This window comes from Artibeus jamaicensis, unplaced genomic scaffold (assembly GCF_021234435.1).
Source record: "Artibeus jamaicensis isolate MK-2021 breed Jamaican fruit bat unplaced genomic scaffold, CSHL_Jam_final scaffold_847, whole genome shotgun sequence".
NCBI classification, from domain to species: Eukaryota; Metazoa; Chordata; class Mammalia; order Chiroptera; family Phyllostomidae; genus Artibeus; species Artibeus jamaicensis.
The window spans coordinates 26,086,751-26,106,970 of record NW_026522057.1 but is presented as its reverse complement, the minus strand read 5'-3'; the positions used below and the strand labels follow the sequence as shown (position 1 = coordinate 26,106,970).

General features: G+C 38.6%; 1 protein-coding gene across 6 annotated transcripts in view; it reads left to right on the top strand.

Moving 5' to 3' along the window:
* KIF1B (kinesin family member 1B) overlaps nucleotides 1-20,220 on the top strand; it is a 139,869-nt gene that overhangs the window by 47,154 nt on the left and 72,495 nt on the right. For 3 of the 6 annotated variants that reach the window (XM_037165653.2, XM_037165654.2, XM_037165655.2), the window contains exons 9-15: nucleotides 148-213; nucleotides 4,102-4,177; nucleotides 4,811-4,889; nucleotides 5,640-5,782; nucleotides 9,527-9,660; nucleotides 18,318-18,397; nucleotides 19,480-19,555. In XM_037165653.2, the coding sequence (XP_037021548.2) occupies nucleotides 148-213; nucleotides 4,102-4,177; nucleotides 4,811-4,889; nucleotides 5,640-5,782; nucleotides 9,527-9,660; nucleotides 18,318-18,397; nucleotides 19,480-19,555 (654 nt within the window). Of the gene's footprint in view, nucleotides 1-147; nucleotides 214-4,101; nucleotides 4,178-4,810; nucleotides 4,890-5,639; nucleotides 5,783-6,689; nucleotides 6,732-9,448; nucleotides 9,661-18,317; nucleotides 18,398-19,479; nucleotides 19,556-20,220 lie in introns of all 6 variants that reach the window. The other 3 variants (XM_053660343.1, XM_053660344.1, XM_037165652.2) reach the window with 2 other exon arrangements.

The window sequence follows — 20,220 nt, the reverse complement described above, 5'->3', positions numbered from 1 at the left end:
TGATTGAAAATTAAAGGGGATTTTTAGAATTTGGTCATAAATAAACTAATAATGGTAGCATATGGCTAATTGTATTTTATTTATTATATATGGTGTGGCAATAGTAGGAATTCTTTTTAATTCTTTCATATTTGGAATTGATTTCAGGAAGGAGCAAATATTAATAAGTCTCTTACAACTCTGGGCAAAGTCATCTCAGCCTTGGCAGAGGTGGTGAGTATTATACTTCATTGTAGGGAAACATTTGGTCAGCAAGTATACTTGACAGGTATTTTATGATTATTTATGATGGCTGTCTTTTCTTGGCCCTTTTATGTAAGCTTACCTTTCTTCTATTAGAGCTTTTCGATATGATACAATGTATGGCACACTTTGTACTAAAAGTAAAGAGATTATGGAGAAAGAAAGTAAGCACAGACCCTTGCAGGCCAGAGTACGGACTAGGTCTTTACAGAGACCTATGGGTTTTGTTTGTTTTTTTGGATAAATATCCATTCCTGGACTTTCTGGATCATATTTTTGACCCTTATTTTGTAACTCTTATAAAAACCACAAGTATTTATTGCATATTCTTTCTTCATACAGTCTTTTCTAAGTAAGATACAATACTTTTTGGAGTATTTTGAGCAGTTTGCCTTAGTAAATGCTGTTGATTTGGGAGCCAATAATGTATTTTTAAAATAATTTATTCTCTTTCATTCCTTAACAGTGGAACACTAAAGCTGAAGCAATTTTTATATAAGGGGCTTCATTATTTATGTTAGAAGCTAAGGAAGTGTTAGTCATGTGTGTTCTAATTTAGTTTAGTACCTCATTTGAATCTTTAAAAAGAATTAAGTGCTTTCTTGCTTGCCTGTGAGAAGTCATTCAGTTTATGCCTTAAAAATGACACACTGTGTTTCCTATATGGAGGCTTACCCTATGATTTCATTCTCTCTTTTAAATGCTTTCATGTGTAGGATAACTGCACCAGCAAGGTATGGTGGGGTTTGGCAAAAATGAACTAGCTGTAGAATTAACTGTGATGATTTTAGATCCTCAGCCGGGTATATGGTGGCATAAGTAAGGATGGAATCCTCAAAAAAAGTTTTTATTGTTTGTTTTCTGGCTCTGGAATTTAGAATTGCTCTTTAGGGTGACCAAGAATCATGAGACTTAAGCACAAAGTTGATTTAGGGAACATGATGTGCTCTGGAGGAGGAATTCAGAATAAAGGAAAAGGAAATTTGAGGAAGCTTCTACATTGTGTTGTCTTACAGTATTTCCTTTAGTCATCTAGAGAACTGTCTCTTAAAACTGTCAGTAAACTACTCAGAAGAACGATAAGAGAAATTTCTTAGGGGTATCATTGTAAAACATAGCTGGCTTCTTGAAATTACTAGTATATTTTTCTAAAACCTCATTGTGTTATCTTTACTTGTTTACTACCATGAAAAGCCATAGGTTATTTAAATGATTAAAAAAATTTTCTTTCTAGTTATATATTAAGTGTAGGCTATAGAATCTATTTAAACCAACTGCATTTAGAAAACATGATTTGCATCCCTTTTAACCCAAATACAACAGATTTTTCTTTTCCTTATATTTCTGTGGAAATACTTTAAAATTTATTAGTACCCTTTTGCATATATATTAGAGCACCTAACAGTTTCTTCTGAATCACATGAGTGACATTGGGGACAGAAGCAGTATCTGTACTGAAATATTTTATGCTTATATTTTCAGACATATAGATTTTTTTATTCTCTATTTCTGCAAAAATTAAAATAATGCTTTTTTTGTTTGTTTCTCTCTGCTATTAGGAAATGCTGCCTTAGATTTAAAACCTGCTTTTTGATATACATTTATGGGTATTCTTCAAATATTTAATCTGGGTTCCAGAACCATGAAGACTTAAAATTCAGTGATCATTCCAGCTTGTTCAGTTAAACTAACTCAATAGTTAACTTCCATATCAATTAAAGGAGAAGTTTACAAAGTACTTCTCTGTATATTTCCCCCCATTGCTCTGTGCCACAATAATTCACAAATGACTTTTTATAATTAGTTTTGTAAAACCCAGTTTAGTATTTTGCATTTATGTTATAACTATAACAGATCAGAAGTAAACTTTAGTTTTTAATGTAACAAACATAATTTTTGGTGAATTAAGATGTATTGTTAATTCTACTGGGAAGAGAAGTAGGATTATTACCCCTTACACTTAGTAGTATTTCTTTTCAGAGAGATTATTGATGTGAATACATTTTTTTGTGTAGCTACTGAAGCACTTATTTTTAAAAATTACAGATATAAGACATGAGATTCATCTGTATAATAGAGCAAGTAGAAATGAAGTGGTTAAACTTCCAGAGTATTTTCAAATAGAAAAGATTGAAGTTCTATTTATGCATATTCATTTAGCTACTCCTTAATTTAGTCTAATCTACAGAAATGAAAATAGAACATTTTTGGTAGACTGACGCTGCTTACTTTTAGAGTATTGTTTGTAGCCATTGTAACTGTCATGCTTTAAATCTTGCAGCATTTTCAGTACTAACCATAGGCAAGGTAGAGTGAGTAGGGAACTTTAGAAAAGGATAAACTGAGGACTTGGGCCTCGAGAATTTGGGAGAGAAGTGAAAGTTCCACTAGACTATGAATGACTGAGTGGTTTCAGTCTGCCTTGCGGTCTGTGTAATTGAGAAACTGCTGTTGGAAATGACCTTCTAATTGTGAGAATGTGTGCAGATTGAAGGGATATTTTTGATAAGAGGTGGAATTAAAGTGCTGCTTGCCTACTTTCTTTACTCAGTAAACTAAAGGTCAGCTGCATAGTATTCTTTTTCTGAATAGTGATGGTTTTGTAAGAACTAGATCATCCTCAGTCTACTTGAAGCTCAGATTATACCAGGAATGGATTATGAAACTGCCAGTGACAGGGGAGATGCATCTCAGTAAACCCTGGCTTCTTCCCTGGTACCTTCTTATCACAACACATCAGTCAGCCAGCAGACACTGGAGTGGCCTTTATGTGCAAAAAATTTTACTTTCAAAGGATATAACTTCCTCCATTGCAGCACTGGGTTTGCATTGGTGCTTTTTGTTTTATTCTGTGATAATGAGAAGGGTAACGGATAGAGTGGTATAAGAAAAATACATTTTGCAGTCTTTACAAATCTCCAGATTAGCTGATTATATCATTTTCTTAGACCTTTTACTCCAACGCTAATGATTCGTTTTAGGCATAATTTCCACTCAGAGAAACCAAATGGGTATTGCTGTATAAGAGTTAGTAGATTAACAGCCCCACTTGATGATTTGGTGGCCAAGTAGATACTTTAACTAAGTGAGTGGCTTGTATATATTTGGCCTTGAATGTACAGGATTTGTATTTGCCCCTCTGCAGAAGTAAAAAGTATTGTCTGAGGATTTGGTATTACTGTTAAGGGATTACTGTTAAGGGATTTGGTATTTGATGTTAAGGGATTACTGTTAGTTTTGTTAAGTGTGTAATAGTCATGCAGTTGTGTTTTTTTTTAAAGTCCTTCTTGGTTACAGATATGTACCTGAAGTATTCATAGGTGAAATGTTGGTTTTGTTTTAAAACACTACGAGTTATAAAGACATGATATGGATAGGATGTTAGATAATAGTATTTATTATGTTGATATTAAATTTCCTTAATTTGGTCTTAACTGTATGTCTAAGAGACTGTCCTCATCTCCTGAGGATTTAGGGATTAGAAGGACATGATGTCTGCAATTTATTCCAGAATGGTTTGGGAATGAAAAGTGTAGAAAAGTGTTTGAGGGATAGTTGAAACATGATTGGCAAAACATTGAAAATGGTTGGAGCTGCATGATGGCTACATGGTACCTCATTATACTACTCTCTAAACTATTTTGTGTGTTACAAATTTTTCAAAATAAAATATAAAAAGAAACAATCACTTTATTGTATGAGCTTTGGGTATTGGGAAGAATTGAAGCTGTGGGTGTTAAATTTCCACAGTAAGGGTTCTACTGTAATTTAATTTACTTGGGCATTTTAAGCGGGTTTGCCTTTGATGTGAATTTTTTCTCCTTAACAACACTAAGACCATTTCTTTCTGTTTTGTAGAGTAAGAAGAAGAAGAAAACTGATTTTATTCCCTACAGGGATTCTGTACTCACTTGGCTCCTTCGAGAAAATCTAGGTACGTTGACCACTGGTGGGTAATTATCTTTTTGATTTAAGCTGGTTGGAGGTATACACGTTTATTTAAATTGGGGTTTTCTCCCCTACGTTGTTGCCTTCAGGACATGAGCTGTGGAGTAGTTGTCTTCCCGACCACACACCTGCCTCGGACTGTTGCTCTTTCTTCCTCTTTGAGAACTCCGTGCTCTTTTGAGGCACACATGATTAGAGGCAGACTCACACTCAATTTTACTGATGTTTTTGGACTTTCATTTATTCTTTCTGTAGCTCCTTCCCCTCCTTGATCATGAGGAGGGTACGGTCGGCTGTGTCAAACATTGCTGATGGAAAGAAGAGGCTGAGGCTGGCCTGTCTGGCCCTCTGTGTCACAGTGACTTTCTCATCACCAGGAGTGGCCCTGGCAGAGTGGCCCTGGCGGAGTGGCAGAGCTCTGGCCTGGCATGGGAGGGAGGGAGATAGGGCCGATCCCGACACCCGGATTGAGCACAGTGCCTGACCTGGGGACATTTAAGAAATTTGTTGACTTTTGAATAAATCTTAGAATCTGAGGTTGTGCTGTCTGTTCTGACATATTCAACAAAACTTTTCTAAAATGAGTATGATTTAAAATAATCATGATTCATCTTTTTAGGTGGCAATTCTCGGACTGCAATGGTGGCTGCTCTGAGCCCAGCAGATATCAACTATGATGAAACCCTGAGCACTCTGAGGTACTCCAGTCTGATCCCAATAGCTGAATCAGACACAACGCCGCGTTAGGTCGTTTTGTTAGGCCATGTGTTTTCTTCCACTGTGGGGGTAGTCACTTAGGTTAGTAACGATCCAGTCCTCTCGTAACAGAGAAAATGTGGGGGTAAGGGATTCTTATTATGATAGAATCGATCTGTTTATGGTTTTCACTTTCATTGGGAAAGTCCAGGACTTTTTCATAGGAAAGGTATTGAAATTGTTCAAGTGAGACTTTTGGGGTAACTTTTAGGTAATAGTGAGAATTTCTTAAAACTATTCATTTCTATAAAAAGAAGTGTCCCTTGTGGTGTTTGTCATTATAGAAATGTTCGTCATATAGGTAGCATTAAAAAGAATTAGTTGACAGTGTGTACTAATAGAATATTTCTATACATACATAGGTTTTATTATTTTAAACCCAAACGTTCTACTCTTCTCTTATTAAAGATACTTTTAATATGCTTGAAAGCAATACTGTATAGTCTTACAAATCACTTTTGAGTTTGATTCCTTCTCTGGTATTTATTCCTTTGTGAGCTTGACTAAATCACTTAAATTCATCTGCGCCTTTTTCTTCATCTTTATAAGGCACTATAAAACTTTATAAAACTATTATTATTAAGGATGCGTATGTGCAAATACTCAAGCTGTTTGCTTTAGAACTAATGGTATGTTACTTAAAGGAGTAGAGTATCTGAGTAATGGCAAAAACGAAATCTTTTTGGATCTAGATATGCAGATCGTGCGAAACAAATTAAATGCAATGCAGTTATTAATGAGGACCCCAATGCCAAGCTTGTCCGTGAATTAAAGGAGGAGGTGACACGACTGAAGGACCTTCTTCGTGCTCAGGGACTGGGAGACATCATTGATAGTAAGTGAATTCAGGAACAGTTCAAAACTGAATCCTCTCTTCTTCAGGGTTCTTATATTTAGAATTAGGTTTAAGGGACTTGAAGCTAGATGATAGTGAAAGGGTTTTTTTCCTTCTTCTTAAAAAACCCAATGAAAATGAATGATCTCAGGATTTTTTTTATATAGTATGCACCAGGATATCCATTTGAACTTGTGAAATTAATTTTTCATGACTCTATCACTACTTGTATTTTTATTAGATTTCTGCTAGATCAGCAGTGAAGTTTATTTGAAATGTTAAGCTTTTTCTCACTGAGAAACTAAGTGGTACTTGAAATTTTTGTTTTTGCATTCTGGATTTCTCTGGATTAATAGTGATACATGTGCGAATGTAGTGATTAATAGAGAAATCACTACTACTACTTTCTCTGTAGTAGTAGTGATACATGTGTGGATGCCCCCACCCTAATCCCTGTGAACATACAAAGAGGAAAATATCTGTTTCAAGTTCAAGAATTAGGCTTTCAGAGAATGTTATCTTACAATATGTCTTAAAATGAACCCACTTGTGTCTGATTAGGCATACTGACTAATCAGAAGTTCTCTGGAGCAAATTAACTAGATTATTTAGACAGAATAGTATTGGCTTTATTTAATGCAGCAGATTTATGGTTTTTGATTTAAAAATTCATATATTATTTAGAATTCTAATAAGATTTTTGAGGCCACTTTTGGTTTTCTAGTTTAGTTTGTCTTACTGATTACCACTTGATTTTAGATGAATACAGTTTGTAAAATGATAATATATTCTAAGTGTTAATATTTTCATCTCCCCAAATGCAGAAATACTGCTCTGTTCCTTCTCTGTGTCACTGCTAACCCTGAACTTTGACCCTTCTTGTATTTTCCCTCCTGCTTACCTTCAGTTGATCCATTGATCGATGATTACTCTGGAAGTGGAGGCAAATGTGTGTATTTTGTGTATTGGTCATTTCCAGTACTCTGATTTGCTAATCTGCCTCCGCTGGATTAGGCTTAAAATGAGCTTTGCATGCCAGCAGTTCTAATAGTGAAATCCCAGACAGAGCATAGTGTATGTAGATTCAGAACTGTTCCTATTTTTGCTCTACATTTAGCAAAGAAATCTTTGCTGAATTTCAGTTTGGTCTTGAATAACGTTAAGAGGCTTAAGAATCTCTTGTTGCTTCTACTCTTCCATTTTTCTACTTATGTGCTTAAACTGAACCCAAGGTCACAGATGATGGTAACAGCAGTTCACATTCTAGTACCTTGGATATGTTGTCTCATTTAATCTTGTCAATGACTCAAAAAGTTTTATCCTGCCAATTTTACCAATAAGGACACAGCTACCTGGAGTGGTTAGTTGGCTGTTGATCCCATGGTTTCTGTGTGGTCCGGTTGGATAGTGTAAGCCAAAACCCTAGCTTTTAATCATTATTTCACTTTTTTTGCTCTTAAGATTCTTCAAGTCTGATTATTTAATAGCAAAAGCCATTTTAATTAGCTGTGTAATTCTGAGCCTTAGTGTATGTATAATTAATTAAAACCAGTCCCTTCCAGTTGATAAGATTGTGACTGAGCTGCTTTGTGAGTGTTGGATTAGCACTCAGACTGTTCTTAGGCTAAGTTGGTGTCATTTGTATGTGGGCCTCAGTTTACTTGATAGTTAGGTAAACATTTTATTTTCATGAATTACAAATTAAATTTAAAAAACTTAAGTGAATAAAATTTGTGCTTAAAATGAGGACTTTTTATAAAGGATCACACATTAGTCTTTCCATATGTATTACTAAGCTGGTGGTATAATTTCTACTCTTTTAAGATAATTTATCAAGGAATTGTTACCTTACAAGAAATGAAGAATATTGATTTTAGGGTGGGTTAAGTTTTTTATTTTTATTGATTTGTTGGCTTGACAGAATATGAGGAAAACCTAAGAGAAACCAAACGTAATGCTGGCCCCTCAGATGGAGTTAGGCCTGGAGGGCACTAAGCCATTCTGGTGCAGGGAGACTCTTGGCCTGGAACGGCTCTGTCTGAGATTTCCAAAGCTGAGCGACACTGGTGTGGGAAAGCACTGCTGTGGGAAAGGCACAGTCTTTTTCTTGCTTTTGTGCTGCAGGAGGTGCTGCTGCCAGCTTGTTGCCTTCTTCTTCCCTGAGCAGCTGTGGCATCTCCCCCGAGAGCTATGCATGACCTAAGTTCTGATTCTGTGCGGTCCCGGAAAGCAGCCCTGACTACTTCTGAATTTGCATTTCAATCGACTCCTCTTAATTGATTTTAGGGCCTGCATGTGTTAGTCGGGACCTTCCATCTCCATCCTTTTGTTCTTTCCCACCTTGCTGCCATCACCTGGTAGCTGATTTTTTGCTCCAGTTTCTATCTCCCTTTTAAATTTGCTTGTTTTCCTATCTTCTATATTTGCAGATGGTGGTTTTCAAACTGTCTTGAAGCAGCCACTAGTTTTAAGGGGCTTCAAGAACTGGCTTTGATTAATTACAGATGAGTAGGCCAGACAGCGCTTACAATATTTTTTCTGTTTGTATTGACCCATATCCTTTAAGGAAAACTTAGTTTTTATATGAATTTTAAGCAATATAGATTTTCTCAAAGTTAAAAATGTGCTGATTTTAAAATAGGAATGCACTAATACCATGGTTTTTCTGTGGTGTCTATTTGAGAAGGATGATTAATGAAGGAAAGTACAGACAGCACATTACTGAATTTTGTTGTTCGTGGCTCATGTACCAAAACTAAGTTGAAAAGCAAAATCTACACCTCTGATGCAGATCTTAGTAAATGAAATGTAACCCTAAAACTTGCATTTCATACTAGGAACTTGGCTGGCCGATGACTCATGGTCATACTGTTAGAAAAAGTAAGAGGCCTCACTCAGCAAATACTCAGCCTTAATTTTGGCATTGCTTCAATAGATGAATGTAAACTATACCAGATTCATTCATTTGCTAATTGTTCTTCCCTGTTGATGCAAGCAGTTGGCCCCAAGTTCTTAACTAGGAATTACACAAAATTTCTGTCATTTCTACAATTACTCTTCTTTTTTTTTTTTTAAAAAAAATGTATATTTAAAAAATTCTAGTATAGCTGAAATGTTGCTTAACAAAGTACACTACTAAGTGCTCAGATTTTTGTTTTAACTAACATTTTGAAGGAATTTTTGCTGAATCCTATAAAACACTGGACCAGGATCATACGTACTCTTCTTGATAAATAAGTGATCATCTTTTTTCTCTTACTGTGATAAACCACAGAGTTTGAGAGTAGTGTAAATTTGAGGCATTGTAGATTTGGAGCCACAGAAGGAATAGAAGGAATGTAGCAAAGCTGCTTAGGGAGAATGCCTAAGCATTATCCTCCGAGGCCCTGGTTACCCCCTACCAGGTACAATAGCATTAACCTATGCGGCAGTTTTTTAGTTTCTAAATTCAGAATTGGTTCTTAACTTCTAGGATACCCAGATTAAAGACAGACATGTTTTAGAACTGCCATCTAGAAAAGTTACAGCTTGCCTTCGTATTTTAACATGTCTTTGTCGTGGCACTTTAATGCTTTCCTTTCTTACACTGGTGTTCCTTCCTGTCTTTTTCCTTTTCTGTTCCTTTCCTTCCTTTCCACTTTTTCTGCCTTCCCTTCTGACTCCCAGATCTGAAAGATTTTCAGAACAATAAGCATAGGTACTTGCTAGCCTCTGAGAATCAACGCCCTGGCAATTTTTCCACAGCATCCATGGGGTCCCTTACTTCATCTTCATCTTCCTGCTCACTCAATAGTCAGGTGGGCTTAACATCTGTGACCAGCATTCAGGAGAGGATTATGTCTACACCTGGAGGAGAGGAAGCCATTGAACGTCTAAAGGTAAGTTCATAATTCATACTGAATTAAAGGTATTCCATGCAGTTTCACAAGGCAGAATTAGGACTAAAAATCACCGAGATTTTGCTTCAGCAGATGGAAGAACTTTCTAACTTGTCCTCAAAGTGAAATTTGCTGCTTTGTGAGATAATAAAAGTCTTTTCACCAGGATGCTTGAGTCTGACATGGCCAGGCAGAGTGGGAGAGATGCATGGGTAGATCGTAGGTTGGCCACACCAAGTAACTGATAAGTAGATATGTGCATTAGTTCTGAGGTAGTTTATAAGTCACAGTGAAGTTGTTTAGTTAGAGCTCTGGCCAGTGTGACTCAGTTGGTTGGAGCATTGTCCTGTAACCGAAAGGTCGCCAGTTTGATTCTCTTTCAGGGAACACACCTAAACTACAAGTTTGATCCCTGGTCCAGGCACATGGCACATGTGGGAAGGCAGCCAGTTGATGCTTCGCTCTTGCATTAGTGTTTCTCTCTCCTCCTTACTCTGTCCTTCTCCTCTCTCTCTAAAACAATGAAAAAGTGTCCTCAGGTGTGGATAAAAAAGAAAAGAAACTGTTTAGTTAGAAATCTAGTTGAAAACATTTGGTTTCATTAGAAGAATTTTATGTAGAGCCATGCATGTGTTTAGTAAAATAAATACACAATCAAAAGACAGTTTGAACATTTGAATGGTTATACCAAGTTTATTCCAAGACACGTGAAGTGACATTGTTTGGAAGTCCATGGAAAGCCTTGGAGCCTTGCAGTCACCGTTGTGGGAGGCCTGCCTCCTCCTGTGCGGGTACACGTGGGGTCAGAGGCCTTAGCGCTGTGCCCTTTAGTCCTGCATGTGAAGGTCACCTGATGTGGCACCAGCTTTGCTTTCCCAGCCTGTTGCTGGCTCAGGCAGGGCCTTTCTTGCCTCTCCCTGAATGTGAAAGTCAGGAACAGCAAAGCCTTCTGACTCATGGGTTCTTCCTTCCCCCTCAGTGACTACAATGAGAGCAGACAGTTGTCACCTGTGGTGCCACGCATCAAGTCATTGTGACAGCATTACAGATGCTTTTTCTTTCCTTGCTTATCATTCAAGATGTTAGTTTGGTCCATATCTTTTGGCCTTTATGTTCAAGAGTGCCGGGGTAGGGAAATCTAGGAGGGCGAAGACACTGTGAGGAGCTGGGACACTGTCATCAGGCTGCCGACCTAACAGTCCTCTTTGCATCTACGACTGCTGCTCACTTAGGGAGTGAGGGGGAGAGTGACAGACACACTTTGACAGATTAATAATTGGAAATGCTGAACCTTTTCACCACTAAAGGGAATTAAGCCTGATAACTGAAGGTGGCAAATGCTGTCACTTCATTTTTCAGGTGAGGCTGAGATTTTCTTAATCAGCCCACCTTTCCCCCTGGCATTTTACGGCTAAAATAAGGTGCTTTGGAAACCAAAGGGATGATCTTGGATCTTCCCCCAGAACATGTTAGTGGAATGTGGCTGAAGTTCTGAAATAACCTGGCAAGGCCAGAGGGAGTGAGAAATCCTCTCACATTGCAAATTGAATGGTAATTCCTGCTGATGTAAAATTGACTTTGAAATTTTTCTGAAGACATTAGTGAAGCTCTGGGCAGGGAGGCTTCACTCATGTATTTTATCACGGAGGCATCGGTGACAAAGTTGCTGTCACTGATGCTCTTTGGGAAGGAAAAAGGAAATCTCCCACTTACTATTTAATATAAAATGTTCCTTTTATTTGAGGATTTTGAATCTTACTATTTGCTTATGAAAGGCTTAGCGTACAAGTGAGATGATACTTTCTTTTAACATACATCTTGGTATAAAGAGAAAGTTCTTCCTAACTGCCAAGTGGGTCCAACTGAAAATAATGTTGAATGTTAGGAGTCAAGACATTAACCAGACTCTGAAGAATTAGGTCATCCAGTGTCTTCCAAATAGTTTCTAGGGAATAACACTGCCGTTATTCAGCAAACCCTCCCCGCGACCTCCCTACTTTCCACCAAAAACAAAACTGTATTATTTTCATCAGAAAGTAATATTGTTCATTTCTCTGTTTTAATTCTCCCCTAAGCCAACATAAATGAAATCTTTTATTCTTCCTGCCTTTAGAAAACAGCTTCTTTGCATTGAATCTTGAGTTTTTAGTGCGGCACGGTAGTTCACTGGAGCATAAGCGCCTTGGTTCTGCTCTTGCTTTGTGAGTGGTGAGAATTCCATCTGGCAGACCTGCATTTTAATGCTGCTGGCAGATAACATCTTGCATCCACAGCAAGGCCATTGTTATGTGATAGAAATCCTTGAGAATTTTTTGGTTTTGGTTATTTCATTGTCAAGTGTGAAGTAACTGCGTTCCTAAGACATGACACTGTAGAGAAAAATACTGTGATGGTAAACAGTTCATTTTCCCAACATTTTATTTCCCTTTTGCTTCTCTTTTTGATTAAAAAAATGACCAGTTGGTATAGTAGTATACGTTTTCATAGGACGTTGCCCCTGCTTTGTTTATCGAGTAGTCTGTTTTCGTATGGAAGAGGCACCATGTTACCCCATCATAAATATTTTGAGCCCTTCATAAACCTCTCTGGCAAAACAGAATGACATGCTTTCAGTCTTTAGTTATAATTCACACTGAATTGGAATGTATGTACCTTTGATTTAGATTCCCATTCAGTAAGTTTTAAAATATGTAGCTATAGCCACTGTGTGGTGGCTCTGGTGTTTATTAGTCTAGCATCAAAGTCAGCACTGTGAGTGCCATTGCTTGGGCTTAGACTATAAATATCCACAAATACCCATTGCAGAAGCATGCAAGGGCAAATGCTCTGCTAGGAGTCCAAGGGCCCCACACTTGGAACTCACTCATGGAGCATGCTATGTTCAGTACAGTAAAACCTTGGCCATCTGATGGCTTTCAGGAATGTTCTGTGTATAATATAAGCACTTAACTTTTAAATATCACAAATTGTGATTTTTTTTTTCATGGAAATTTTTGTTACTTGTTTTGTGGGTTTCACCATAACTGAATCATGGAAGAGATTCAGTTGTGTTTAGCTGTATAAACAATTATTAACCAGTGCTGCATAAACAGCTAGACATACATGATGTGAGACTGAAGTTGAATGACACTTTAGCCCAACATTCCTTGGAACTTAAAAGAGGTTTCTGATGTCACTCTGCTTTTTAGAATTTTTTAATGTGAGTACCTGCAGGAAGGACGGACCCTTTAAAGATTTCGTCTTTTCAGCTCCTCATTTCTTAAGCACGAATCCCCATTTTAGGGTTTGGGGCAGACTGGACACCAGGGTGCTGGGCCTGCCCGCAGAGTGACCAGATGATGCAGAGACTGGGAGCTGTCGTCCCATTGGCATCTCCATCTTGTTTGTACTAAGTTTGTCGTTCGGGCTTGGAGAAAATCCGCTTCACTCTTTCTTCATTTTTAGTGAACTTTGAGCTTTTTTTTTTTTTTTTTAAGTATTTTATTTATTTATCTTTAGAGGGGAAAGGAAGGAGAGAGGGAGAGAAACATCAATGTATGGTTGCCTTTTGTGCATCCCCTGCTGGGAACTGCCCTGCAGGGAACCAGCCTGCAACCCCGGTATGTGCCCTGACTGGGAATCGAACCGTGATTGTCTGGTTCGCAGGCCCGCGCTCAATCCACTGAGCTATACCAGCCAGGAACTTTGAGCTTTTTTGTAGAATATATTTTGTAAAGCTTACCAATTCTGCTTTACTTGTAGAAACAACACTGAGAGTTAGGAAACCCAGTTCTAGACCTGGCTCAGGAAGAAGTGTGGCCACAGGTTAATTGCTTACTTTCTCTTGTCCTCAATTTCTTTATCCCTAGAATGGTTCTGGCATAAATGGTTTTCCCAGGCTTTTCCCAGCACTCAAGTTTTGCTAAAGTGATACTCAATGTCATTCTCTCCAATTTTTCTTAGAGTTTTTAAAAACAGTTTTGTAAACAATATAAACATTTCAACTTGAAGCTATATTGAAAAATAAAAGTAGTGCCCTACTCAGCTTATTCACTAAATCTCTTTTCTACAAAGGTATCATATTCTGACTTACCCTCCAGGTGGGAAGTAAAATTATTGATGCCACATTAGAGTTGGCAGCAAAATGGTAAAAGGGGATCCCTGGACAGTATCTTTGCTTCCTTAGGGTGAGTTTGCAGTTGCCCCAAATGGATTCCATTAATACAGCCAGACAAGCCTTTACCCTGACATGATCTTTTTCTGAAAACCAACCAGAAAAAAAGTTTTGAATATCTCATGGTACTTATGGTATCTCTGGGTCACTTTGTATTCCGTAATGAACATTAGTGGCTTGTGGGCCACACTGTGTTTAATAAGCACTAGTATAATTGCTCTGGTCTGGTCAGTGGCATTGTATTCTTTTTCTTTGTTTTCAAAGTTGTCGTTTTGAGACTGTAACAATTCCTACCCAGCTGTCATTAATAAGCCTTAATATCATATAGGTTATGGTGCCAGCTTATCTTGTACTTGCCACTTCATAGTCACTTGCAGATGCATTTAACACGCCCCTGGTCGAGTTGTGCTCTCCAGTTTGTTCCTCCCAACTCCTGTACTGCTTCGCTTTTGTAGCTGCTGCCTTGACTCTTTACTCTTGGCTCTTTGACATGCTCCCTGCAAATGTCAGACGCCTAGGTTTATGGTATTACATATTCACAGTTTATTTCTATGTAATTATGTTTTGAGATCTGAGAGACTTTTATAAAATAGCCTATTAAGTGAATCATACTATTTTTTGAACTGTTAAGTCTTTTTTTTTTTTAAGATGTTATTTATTTATTTTTAAAGAGAAGGGTAGGGAGGGAGAAAAAGAGGGAGAGAAACATCAATGCATGGTTGCCTCCCATGTGTCCCCTACTGGGGACCTGGCCTGCAACTGAGGCATGTGCCCTGAGTGGGAGTTGAACCAGAGACCTTTTGGTTCTCAGGCCTGTGTTTAATCCACTGAGCAACACTGGCCAGGGCTTAAGTCTTTTAAAAATATATATATTTTATTGATTATGCTGTTACAGTTGTCCCATTTTTTTCCTCCCCTTTATTCCCCTCCATCCTGTACCTCCTCCCTTCCACCAGCATTGCCCCACCTTAGTTCATGTCCATGGGTCATATAAGTTCCTTGGCTTCTCCATTTCCCGTACTATTCTTAACTTCTTCATCTATTTTGTACCTACCATTTATGCTTCTTATTCCCTGTATCTTTTCCCACATTCCCCTTCCTCCCCTTCCCTGCTGAAAAACTGCCATGTGATCTCCCTTTCTGGGATCTGTTCCTGTTCTGGTTGTTTGCCTAGTTTGCTTGTTTGTTTGTTTAGGTTCAGTTGTTGATAGTTCTGAATTTGTTGTTACTTTACCGTTCACATTTTTGATCATCTTTTTCTTAGATAAGTCCCTTTAACATTTCATGTAAGGGCTTGGTGATGATGAACTCCTTTAACTTGACCTTATCTGAGAAGCACTTTATCTGCCCTTCCATTCTAAATAATAGCTTTGCTGGATAGAGTAATCTTGGATATAGGTCCTTGCCTTTCATGCCCTGGAATGCTTCTTTCCAGCCCCTTCTTGCCTGCAAGCTTTCTTTGGAGAAATCAGCTCATAGTCTTGTGGGAACTCCCTTGTAGGTAATTGTCTCCTTTTCTCTTGCTGCTTTTAAGATTCTCTCCTTCTCTTTAATCTTGGGTAATTTAATGATGATGTGCCTTGGTGTGTTCCTCCTTGGGTCCACCTTCTTTGGGACTCTCTGAGCTTCTTGGACTTCCTGGGAGTCTATTTCCTTTGCCAGATTGGGGAAGTTCTCCTTCCTTATATTTTCAAATAAGTTTTCCATTTCTTGCTGTTCCTCTTCTCCTGGCACCCTTATGATTTGGATGTTGGAATGTTTAAAGTCGTCCTGTAGATCATTAGCCTCTCTCTCTCTCTCTTTTTTTTTTTCTTGTTTCTTCATTTCGTTCTGGGTTAATGTTCATTTCTCCCTTGTGCTTCATACCATTGATTTGAGTCCTGGTTTCCTTCCCTTCACTGTTGGTTCCCTGCACATTTTTCTTTAATTCACTTTGCATAGCCTTCACTTCTTCCTCTATTTTGTGACTATACTCATCCATTTCTGTGAGCATCCTGATTACTAATGTTTTGAGCTCTGCATCTGGTAGGTTGGCTATTTCTTCATTGCTTAATTGTATTTTTTTTTTTTTTTGAGCTTTGATCTGTTCTTTCATTTGGGCCATATTTTTTTGACTCTGCGTGCCTGCATGGCTGTGGGGCAACCCACAGCCACATGGGTTGCCCCACCCTGGTGTAAGGGGCGGGGCCTTAGGTATTCACCAGGGTGGGGCAACCCTTGTGGCTGTATTGTGGTGCTGTCTGTGGGGTAGGGGTCAGAGAGGAACAATACCACTTGCTCAGCTCTGGGCCCGCTTTCAGTCACTTCCCCCACTACCTACAAGCAAATTGGGCCCTTCTGGTGCTGTTTCCCAGATTGGTGGTTTTGTTTTTGTTCTAGGACCCTATGGGTCTCTCCAGCAAACTCTCCTGTTTTGCTGGAAGTTTCTCCTGCTGCCTCAACCCCCACAAGTTTGTATAGCCAGAGGTTTTGAGGCTTTATTTCTCCTCTCTGGAACCCTGGGTTTCGTGGTCTGTCTCACTCCCCAGTTGTTCCTCCCGGTTTATCTGCATGTAAGTGTGGGACCCCCTGGTTAGCCAGCTGCTGCCTCCCTGCCCGGGTCCTCCAGTCTCCAATTTGCCACGGGTCCTCTCTACCCCAGCTGCCCACCTCTTTCTCTCCTACTTGTGTGGATGAAATTTTTTTTTTTAACTCCTTGGTTGTCGGATTCCCATACAGTTCAATTTCCTGGCAGTTCTGGTTATTGTTTGTTTTTAAATTTGTTGTTTTCCTTCTTTTGATTGTGCCAGGAGGAGAAGTGTATCTGCCTACACCTCCATCTTTGCCAGAAGTCCCTGTTAAGTCTTTCTATCCTGATCACTATTATCATCATTATTATTATCTCAGCATTGTTATCATCATCATCTATCTTTCTCATTTTGTCTCCGTGCTTGGCATATTTTGCTGCTTTTTGCATATGCTCATCTCCTGCTTTGGTTCTCCCTCTTCGTGCATTAGTCAGTTCCTGCTTGTCCTTCGCTCATCGGCCTGAGCATCACTCAGCCCTGCCTCACCCACACTCCAGCAACCTCTGAATACCTCAGTTCTAGCACTTAGTGCCCTGTTCTCTTCTGCTGTAGGGTTTTGTTTTGTGGGGGTGTACCTCACCTGCTCACAATACTCAAACATGTTGCTGTAGCTGCACTGTTGTTGCTTCTGGAAAATTCCAGGCATTTCCTTCCTGTTCCCTCACATACTCATGTAGAAGCTCCTGCTCACATAGAGCCTTGTCGGTGAGCCCTGTCGTGACGACCCCACTCCATGTTGCTCCTTTGCTCCCCCACCCTGTGTTCTTTCCTTCCCTCACTTTATTTTTCTCCAAAGCACTTACTGCTATCTGCCGTACTATATACTTGACTTATTGATTATGATTGATTATTTGAGCCTCCTTACTAGAAGGTAAGTCACACAAAGGCAGGAATTTTATTCCCTGCCGTACCTTTTGTTGCCTAAAATAGGGCTTGATATGTAATGGGGTTATATACAATTATTGAATGAAAAACTCATCAGTTATTTCTCTCTCTGGTATATAGTAAATTCTTTGAGAGCAAGAAAGATGTTTTCTTTCTTATTTTTTTGGCATATAATAAATACTCAGCAAGAAACTGAAATGATCACTTCAGTGGCAGAATGCATTGGTTTGTGTTCAGAAGGTATTGTATTGTAAAGGAGGAACAGTATTTTTACTTCTACCATTCCAGGTTCTTATCTGTGGCCCCTGTAACGAAAGGCAGATTAATAATGAAAGGCATATAAATTAATTTAATAAAAGTTTGACATGACACAGGAGTCTTCGTAAGAAGTGTTAAACCTGAGCATTAAGTTTAATGAAGAGTGAAAAGATGTGCAAAAAAATCCGATGGGGCAAAAGGGGTATGAACTAAGAATAGTAAACTGGGGGAAACTTGTCCTGTTTGTTCAGATACCTCTTGGCATTTCTCCATCTTCAGAGGTGTGGGTACTTCTGCCTTCCAGGTATGGGGGCACCTCTTCTGAGGCTCTAATAGCCTGCTTCGGGAGGAGAGCAGAGTCCTTCCTGCACATACCATTTTGCAAATTACTTCAGCTTAAAATATTGAGTATGCTAAGGCATCGTGTTTTGGGGGAGCATGTTCTGAATCCCTTAGAGTTATGGCAAAATTGTAGTGATATGGATGTCAGAAATTGTGCCTTGCATTTTGGGTGTTAATATTATTACCCTTTCTCCTGTGCACGCGTGCGCGCGCACACACACACACTATTAAGGTTTTTTTTATTAGAACTTAATTAAATTAATATACTGGGATTGATTTAGTGTTAGGCCTAGTCTTTATGATTCTCTATATTTTAAGAAAGGGAAAAAAAATCTCATCATATCTGCCTCATGTTCTCAGAGGACATCATCTGCTTCTTGCTGTCCTTGCTAGACATGCTGTATTTAATTATGATACTGTTTGCTACTTTAACTGTGGACTTCCTCCCGTAGGAATCAGAGAAGATCATCGCTGAGCTGAATGAAACCTGGGAAGAGAAGCTGCGTAAAACAGAAGCCATCAGAATGGAGAGGTTAGGAGGTTAAACTCTGGGAATATTTCTGAATTTTCTAGGGAATTTGGATTATCTTTATAGTAAGAAATGATCAAATAAAAGAACCTTCACCCTGGCTGTTGTGGCTCGGTTGGTTGGAGCATCATCCCACACACAGACCAGGACGTGTAGAGGATTTGATTCCCCCAGTCAGAGCACATACCCAGGTTAGGTTGCAGGTTCAATCTCAATCAGGGCGCGTATGGGAGGCAGACAGTCTGTGTTTCTCTCCCACGTGGATGGTTCTCTCTCTCCTTTTTTCTCCCTCCCTCCCTCCATTTCTAAAAAGCTATGAAAAACTGGGAGCTATTGAGGCATAGTTTTTAGTTTGTAGAAAGGCTGCCTTTGATAAAGGCACAGATTTAACAATGTTTTCTGATTATTGTTTTTCAAAGTTTTCTAGAACCTCTTTGGTGAGAAATGAAGTCGTTTGAGTTGCAGACTTTTAAAATCCCTGTTCTATCTCTACCCTGAATGTGAGCATAACTCAGAATAGAGTTATGCAACTTTTGCTATTGGAATAAATATTCACTTCTGAAATGTTGTTTCTCACTCTTCATAGAAATGAGGCAGAAGTGAGTTTCAATGTATTGATACAGTAAACATATCAGAACTTTCTTATTAATTATAGAGATTTTAAGGTAGAATTGTTGAACCAGTATTACGTTGGGCATGGGAACATAATTGAGGAAACTCACACTTACAGCCAATATTCCATCTATCAAAGTTACTTTCTAATTCCTTACTTAGATTTTTGAGGAAATAGTTTAGTTTTATGTAGAGCCTAAAGGAATATCCCTTCTTTTTTTGTAAATAGACATTATTATGATTTATTATCTACCTCCAAAGTCAGATGAGACAAAGTTCTTATTTAGGTAAATATACCTTCACCTAACATAGGAATATAATTTACTTTGAATGTGCTGTTTCTCTTAAAAATAATTTTTCTGATGATGGCATAAGAAGATTTTAACTTTAAATATGGGCAATTTTTTTTTTGTCAGACTGATTTGATCAAGATTTTGGTATTGGCATTCTGATGTGGTGGTTGTTTTTTCTAGAGAGGCCTTGTTGGCTGAGATGGGAGTTGCCATTCGGGAAGATGGAGGAACTCTGGGGGTTTTCTCACCTAAAAAGGTAGGAAATAATGTGAAACTCGAGCAAACAGAAACACTTTTTCTTTGTCTGGTCACTGGAGCACTTCATGTCTTTTTAGGCTGGCCCCTCGTTCCCCCTCCTTTTTTTAAACCTTGAGATTTGGCTTACTTAATTTCAGATATTTCTGATTTTATCTGACAGTACAAGGGTAGCCTATTATGTGTACTGATTACAAAGTAAAACCCAAGGCAGTAAGCCCCTAACTTTTGGTCCTTCCTGATTCAGTATGTTTAATCATCTTTGTTGTTGCCCTCTCTTAAATTCCCAGCCTAACCTCACTTACCTTGCTTTGGCTTGGCTACTCTTTCTGTGCTGATTTTCCCACAGATACCAGCAACCCTGATTTATCACTCCCTCGAAGAATTGCAGCTGCTCGGTTCTGTGTAGGACAATAACCGCCTCAGTGTGCTTCTGCAGTGTGTTATAGACAGTCACACACTGAGCAGAACAGTTCCACACTGAGCAGAACGATTCCTGTCCCCGCCCTTCTAGCCTCTGCTCCTCTCTCAGTAACACAGAAAGGCTCTGGCAGTTACCTTCCCACTCACACCATCAGAGTTAGGACTCTTTTGATTAGGTTTCTCACATAACTTTTTCATAATTTCCAGTATGTTTTTCTCAACAAAGAAGATTGATTTAAAGAA